The sequence below is a fragment of the Lycium ferocissimum genome, chromosome 1 (assembly GCF_029784015.1).
Source record: "Lycium ferocissimum isolate CSIRO_LF1 chromosome 1, AGI_CSIRO_Lferr_CH_V1, whole genome shotgun sequence".
Lineage (NCBI taxonomy): Eukaryota > Viridiplantae > Streptophyta > Magnoliopsida > Solanales > Solanaceae > Lycium > Lycium ferocissimum.
The window spans coordinates 57471679-57479030 of NC_081342.1; the positions used below are offsets into that span (position 1 = coordinate 57471679).

At 35.2% G+C, this 7352-nt stretch overlaps 1 protein-coding gene across 1 annotated transcript; it reads right to left on the reverse strand.

The window, feature by feature from the left end:
* Positions 1-657: 657 nt before the first annotated feature.
* On the reverse strand, positions 658-6287 carry LOC132056038 (uncharacterized). Its single transcript, XM_059448084.1, has 5 exons — positions 6073-6287; positions 4731-4871; positions 1353-1592; positions 1210-1269; positions 658-1103 (listed from the first exon to the last, which is right to left on the reverse strand). The coding sequence occupies exons 1-5, from the start codon at positions 6184-6186 to the stop codon at positions 999-1001; spliced, it is 660 nt and encodes a 219-aa protein (XP_059304067.1). The 5' UTR covers positions 6187-6287; the 3' UTR covers positions 658-998.
* Positions 6288-7352: the final 1065 nt, after the last annotated feature.

Here is a 7352-nt window from a genome sequence, read left to right on the forward strand (position 1 = left end):
ACCCTTGAATATGGAGAACTCTCACTCTTTATTTGTTTAACGTATGAGAGGTTCATGGCAACTTCTATGACCTGCTATATTGGAATATACTTGTATATCGCTTAGTGTTCACAAAATGTCAAGTTTTGGTAAAACAAAGACACTATACAATAAATAAGGTCATTGCTCTTTTATTTAGGTTCGAAACCCCCTACCTACAACAATAGGGGATTTACCTTCTAAGTCGATCTCGTCGCTCAAGGCTTGCTTAGTGCGGATAACCTCTCCTGTGTGATTTGCGAAATTTATCCTTCTAAATCGATCTCGTCGCTCAAGGCTTGCTTAGTGCGGATAATCTCTCCTGTGTGATTTGCGAAATTTATCCTGTGTGCACTCAAAGGGTAGTAGCTGCAGGTTCCTTGCCATTTAAAAAAAAAAAAGTCATTTCATTTTGAGTGAGAGTGCAATGGTCCTGGAGTGAAATTTAGGTTATGCTCCACAAGGAAGATGTTAAGTTGTTAATGCACACCCCTCAAATCGCGTATACATATTCTTTTCTTTAGGACCTCCTTACAACTTCTGTTAGCATGAACAATACTGGCTTTGCCGGGTTCAAATTCTATTAACTAAAGAATTTTCTTGTCCGGCAGGACAGGCTAGGAACGTCAGGTATATCAGAGATCCAAAGATTTATAAATCAAATGCGAAATTTGATAAGTACATATGAAAATCAGTCAGTCGCTACCTAAATCATTTCATTTTTGGCATCACATTCAAACATAAGCTTTTCATGACATGGTACCCTCCAGTTTAACAAAATTACTTGACACCAGCTGCATATATACCAGTTTCAGTTAAGACTCAAAGAAGAACCCATCCAAGCAACATGCTGTAAACATTCTACATAAAATCCTTGATTGTCCATTACTACAAGCTAGTCAAATGGTAACAGAATACTGACTGCATTTTCTCACACCCAGATTAAGCCCCCAAAATCTGTAAAAATACCCATTCAGCCTTCAAGGAAATCTTTTCAATGGATCAGCTGCCTTGCCAGATCTGGCATCAGTCCAGGCTTTTGCAATCGTCTTCTTCATTTCCTCATCGCCGTCCTCATACATGTTCTGCAAATGAAACAGTGTTCATCACATACAAATCGAAAATAAAAAAGGAACTTTTGCAAAGAAATGAAGACGTCCACAACATCAGATACTACGAACAAGTTGATACCTTCATCAAATCCATAATTCCTGCCATGGGGTCTTTTTCTTTGTCCAAACTTGGCTTGAACTGCAAGATAACAAGCATGACATGGTTAATAAACAAAGACCATAATCAAAAAGTGAGTAATGAATCCACGAACATGTAATAACCTTATCCTCTTTGTAATGCAAATCCAACCAGTTCCCTTTGGAGGCTTTGGCTAAGGTGATGACAACCCTAGTGGGTTTAACAAGCACCTTACATTTCTCAGGTGAAATCTCTTTGTTCAGTTTCGGTAAGGAGAAGCGATAGTTCTTTCCGTGTACATCATGAAACTTGGCATCAAAAGACATAGGCTTGAAATCTGTCTCCATTTTCTCCTGATCTACTGCTTCCAATGATAGATATATCTGCATGGGAGAAAAGTGAGCCATAAGAGAGAGAGAGCAATTGAGGGCATTGTAAGACTTCAGAAATCCAGAACTGCTAGAGAACTGATAGGAATATTATAGTAAAAGTAAAAACTCTTTACAACTGTGTTGCTCTATGGTTCAGTAAAGATATATAACCAGTTTAACCAAGATAAATCTGCTTAGTTTGAAAAGTGTCTATTGTTAGAAGTGTTTTGCCCAAGAAGTACTTGTAAAGAGTAGCAGTTTATGTTTAGATAATTAATTTTGTTGAATATTTGCTTTAGAACTGCAAATCTCTTTACTGCAATAATTTATTAAATTTTACCTAGTCAACTAGTTAGACCTAGTATTTATGAGTTGATTTCTATTTGAATTTTGAATAAATAGTATTTCCTAGTCTTTAGGGATTTGATATTTTCAGCAGATTTTCTTTGCTTATCATTAGGTTTTTAAGTTAGTATTTTCTATTATAAATTGTAGTATTGTACTGCAGTAAAAATATATCACTTTCAACTTCAGTTCATAAGCTCTCTTCTTTCTTGTACTCTGCTGCATTCAACTCTAATTCTTAATTTTTTCTTCCTCTCCATTTTCCTGTAATTCTTTTCTCTCAAAAACCAACAATTGATATCAGAGCCTTTTTTTTTTCTTAAGGGACTTGTGAGTAAAGAAATGGATTCCGAAAATAGTTTTTCACGAATGGCTCCTCCTGCTTTCGATGGTGAAAATCACCAATTATGGGCTGTTAGAATGGAAACTTACTTGGAGGCCCTTGATCTTTGGGAAGCCGTGGAAGAGGATTATGAAATTAATCCGCTGCCAAACAATCCCACCATGGCCCAAATCAAGAGTCACAAGGAAAAGAAAACCAGGAAGTCCAAGGCAAAAGCTACTTTGTTTGCTGTTGTGTCAACAACTATTTTCACGAGAATTATGTCTCTCACATCACCAAAAGAAATTTGGGATTATTTGAAGAAAGAATACGAGGGATGCAAGTATTAAATTTGATAAGAGAGTTCGAGTTGCAGAGAATGAAAGAGTCCGAGACTGTCAAAGAGTACGCGGACAGATTGCTTGGCATTGTTAACAAGGTAAGATTGCTAGGCACTGAATTTAAAGATTCAAGAATTGTTGAAAAAATTCTTGTAACAGTGCCCGAAAGATATGAAGCATGTATAACTACCTTGGAAAACACACAAGATCTGTCCAAGATTACCTTGGCAGAGTTGTTAAATTCTTTCCACGCACAGGAGCAAAGGAGGCTTATGAGGCAAGATGTTATGGTTGAAGGAGCCTTAGCAGCCAGCCACAAAACTCAAAGCAGGGGTAGAAATTTGAAAAATTATCCACCTTGTCAACATTGTGGCAAAATGGGTCATCCACCATTCAGATGTTGGAAGATGCCAGACGCAAAGTTCAACTAGTGCAATCAACTTGGTCATGAAGCAGTTATTTGCAAAAACGAATCTCAAAACCAGGATGCAGATGCACGTATCGCCGATGAAGAAGAAGAAGACCATCTTTTTGTTCCAACGTGTATATCAAGTAAGGTTTCAACAAATTCTTAATTGATTGATAGCGGTTGCACTAACCATATGACTTATGATGACAAGAGTTTGTTCAAAGAGTTAAAGTCCACTGAAATATCCAAAGTTAGGATCGGAAATGGTGACCAGATTCTTGTTAAAGGAAAAGGAACCGTCATTATTAAAACAAGTTCAAGTAATAAGGCAATTTCAGATGTTCTTTATGTACCTAATATTGACCAAAACTTGTTGAGTATTTGTCAGTTGGTAGAAAAAGGATTCAAAGTATCCTTTGAGGATAACCATTGTTTCATCAATGATGTTGCTGGAAAAGAAGTTTTAAAAATTAAGATGAGAGCTAAAAATTTCTCATTTGATCCAATGGAAAATGTTCCTGTAGAACCAGCAAAAGATCAAAGGCTAGAAAAATCGGAAGATGTTACTCCAATTGAAAAAGCAGAAGCAAAAAGTGAACCTGCGAGGCTTAAAAAAGCTTTCAATTACCAAAAAGAATTGAAGCAATGGAGGAGTTGTCAATATTTCGGGAAAACAAAATTGACAAGCTTAAAGTCAAGATGCAAACGGAGCAGGAAAACATGCCAGAACTTTTTGGCAGTCAAGCGTTGCAATCAAGTAGAGAAGTGAATTTAATTCACTACAAGCCCAAAGATGAATCTGCAGATTTATTCACAAGGTCACTTTCAGTTATCAAGTGTGAAGATTCCAAGATAGAAGACCAAAATTTTGTAGTTCCTAAAGCAAGGAGTGTTGAATATTTGCTTTAGAACTGCAAATCTCTTTACTGCAGTAATTTATTAAGTTTTATCTAGTCAACTAGTTAGACCTAGTATTTAGAAGTTGATTTCTATTTCAATTTTGAATAAATAGTATTTCCTAGTCTTTAGGAATTTGATATTTGCAGCAGATTTTCTTTGCTTATCTTTAGGTTTTTAAGTTAGTATTTTCTATTATAAATTGTAGTTAATTTGATATTTTCAGCAGATTTTCTTTGCTTATCTTTAGGTTTTTAAGTTAGTATTTTCTATTATAAATTGTAGTCTTATACTGCAGTAAAAATAAATCACTTTCAACTTCAGTTCATAAGCTCTCTTCTTACTTGTACTCTGCTGCATTCAACTCTAATTCTTAATTTTTTTCTTCCTCTCCATTTTCCTGTAATTCTTTTCTCTCAAAAACTAACAAATTTGAAAAGCAATTTTGTCAATATTAGAGTAGCAAGTTGTGCTTGGCCAAAGTTCCAAAAGTGCACTTCGAGAAAACTACATTTTTTAGCTGAAAAATAGCTTCTACTACTACTCAAAAAGACTTAATCTTTCCTAAAAGCTTGATCAAACACCTCAATTCTCTAAAATAAGTATTTTTTATTTATTTATTTTTTAAAAAAAGGTACTTTTGGCTTAGCAGAAGCTTCGCCAAAACAAGCTAATAGTCAGAATTAGATGTATGAGTTCTGTTGCAACTGTTGAAAGACCAAATATCCACCTTTCTCATCTCTGCTTTGGTAACCATAGCTTGTATACAAGAAAATTGAACATTTAAATGGCCACAGAGGGGCTCAACCTTAATCCTTTGAATGAAGAGATCATACCTTCACTTTGTCATTGTCCTGATCCCAACTGAACGATGAAACAGAAACATAGTTCAGTGATGGGTTATGGATCACTTTTGGAGCAGTTGAAACTGGTGCTGGCATTTGAGAAGATGATACTGAAGCACCATTTGTTGACAGCTGCAGAGCAGCAAAAGACGTTAAGGAATTGTGATATCTTTATACAATTTTCAAACTTGCTAACAGAATAACCTTGCACTGAGAACAGATTGAAAAGAGCTGCTAATTCTTATATGTATAACCACATCATAATAGCAACTAAACAAAATACATATGAAACTCTTGGGTGCAGTTTCTGATTCAAGAAGAATGATTCAAGTCAAATTAAATGCTATTGCCTCATTTCTCACAATATTTATATCTCATTTAATAAGTTTTTGAAATATCGAATGGACCAAACTTGTATGTCTCTTAAACTAGTATTTCAATTAAATACTACAACGAGCAACAACAAAAACTTGGATATGATGAAGGGAGACTATAGTGGCACCATGTTCTAATCTCATTCATGTGTACATCGCCCATTTGTGGAAGTAATGTTACACAGATTCGAAAAATGAAAATAATGATCAATTAGTATCTCCTCAGATCGTTCCTTGGAGCTTTGTTTGTTACCTTACATTATCTCTCCCGAGAAGATTCACTCAACCAGAGTTATCACCTAGTGTTTTTTAACTCCGCTGGGGATTAAACGTGAGACGATTCTCAACTCACTTCATTGACCCCCAGACCACACCTTGGGTGCTTTGAAATCTTAGTCTTCTACATAATAGTTGGTCCTAAAATGAAATGAATCATAATAACTCGTACCATTAAATGTTTAAGCATTGAAAGAGCTACAGATAGAGCAGGAACACAAAATATTTTAGCGAAATCCGTTTCACTTTGTTTGCCTTAGTTTGACTAAACTCGGAGTTTAAAAAATTAAAGAAGACTTTTAACTCTTGTAGGTGTTAAATAAAGATTTGGATAATGTACCAAAATGCCATTTAATTTTGTAGTTGTAAACATGATATGTGGAATGTTGAAATTAAAAAGTTGCCAATTGCAAAAAGAGTCATTCTTGTTTAAACGAAAGACAAACAAATTGAAACAGAGGCAGTAATACCCTACTTCCACCAACAATAAAAGGGGGCAAACAAGAACAAACTGAAACTAAAACTCAAATCAACAGGAAGAACATTTATCCATATTTATTACTTGTAATTTACTAGTCACTTATTAAAGTGACAATAAACACTCAAAAAATAAAGGTAAATTTAGAAACACTCATACAGATATACAGACGAGCAAGAATAGTGGAAATGGAAATAAATGAAACCTTTTCCAAGTTACGAATCTCAGAGGAAATGAGAGAAACAACACGTGGCCGTTTTGCTATGCTTTGAAGATGCTTAAGCTCCTCTAAATCCAAAGCTAAATCGTTTCCTGCCATTTTCTACTTTATTTCTTCTTTCAAATGTGAAATCCTTTGTTTTGGAAGAGTTCTGAGGTTTTATAGTAGCATAGAAAATGCTAGAAACTGATAAGATTGTCTTTCAAAGTATAACAATAGTAATTGAATTGGTTTAATGTGTTTTCTTATTTATTTTTTATATACTGAAAGTTCTAGAAGGAAGTTTCGAGACCCCAGTGGCGCGTGAATGTGTGTTAATGGGCTTGGGTGTCCATTTAGTTCAACTTAGCCGGCCAGGCTCACAGGGGAGCCTGCTAATGTAATAAGAATTGGGCAATTCGCAGGAATGGCCCTATTTTGGGTTGGTCTTTAATTTTTGTTCCTCTAATTGGTGGTCTTTAATTTTTGCCGTTCGCCTAATACTATGAGGTTTGGAGTTCGAACTCTAGGTCAGTCAAAAAAAAAAATCTCAAGTCAGAGTTTTATCGCAAAGTTAGGTCTATTGGGCTAAAATTAGGCCTGCAGGCAGAATTTTGCCTTTACCTTCAGGCAAAATTCTGTCTTGCGAATCAAAGCCTCTACCTTGCTAAATTCCTTCTTTTTTTTCACTAAGCTGGGGTTCGAACCCAGAATCTCGGGATATTAGGCGAAGGAAAAAAATTAAAGACCGCCAATTTGAGGGACAAAAATTAAAGACCATCCCAAAAAAAGGACAATCCCCGTAAAAAAAAAAAAAAAAAAAAAGAGAGAGAGAATTTTATAGGGAATTTTACCTTTTTTTTTTTTGCATGGATTGACCTTCAAAGGCGCTGGTCTTTAATTTTTTTCCCCCTCAAATAGTTGGTCTTTAATATTTGTTTTTCGCTTAAAAAAGTAGCAAAAACATCCCGAGGTTCTGGGTTCGAACTCCCCCTCAGTAAAAAAAAAAGAAAAAAAATTTGCAAGGCAAGCCTTCGCAAAAAGTTTAAGGTAGAGTTTGCCTTAAGGCAAAAAAAAAATATATATTCTACTGGAATTCTACAAAAGTTAAGGCCTAACTTTTGTCCGAATAGGCCTAGTTTTACAACTGAAATTTCCCTTACGATTGTTTTTTTTTTTTTTTACTGAGCCGGGATTCGAACCCAGAACCTCGGGGTATTTTAGGCTAAGGGAAAAAAATTAAAGACCAAAGAATTTGAGGAATAAAAATTAAAGATCACCCCCGA

What these genes read in the sequence shown, in the direction of transcription:
- LOC132056038 (XM_059448084.1), bottom strand. Translation starts at nt 6,186, where the DNA reads ATGGCAGGAAACGATTTAGCTTTGGATTTAGAGGAGCTTAAGCATCTT. An exon ending in AGATTCGTAACTTGGAAAAG is followed by an intron (nt 4,872 to 6,072) that starts GTTTCATTTATT and finishes GCTGCTCTGCAG; the next exon opens with CTGTCAACAAATGGTGCTTC. An exon ending in GAATTATGGATTTGATGAAG is followed by an intron (nt 1,104 to 1,209) that starts GTATCAACTTGT and finishes TTTCATTTGCAG; the next exon opens with AACATGTATGAGGACGGCGA.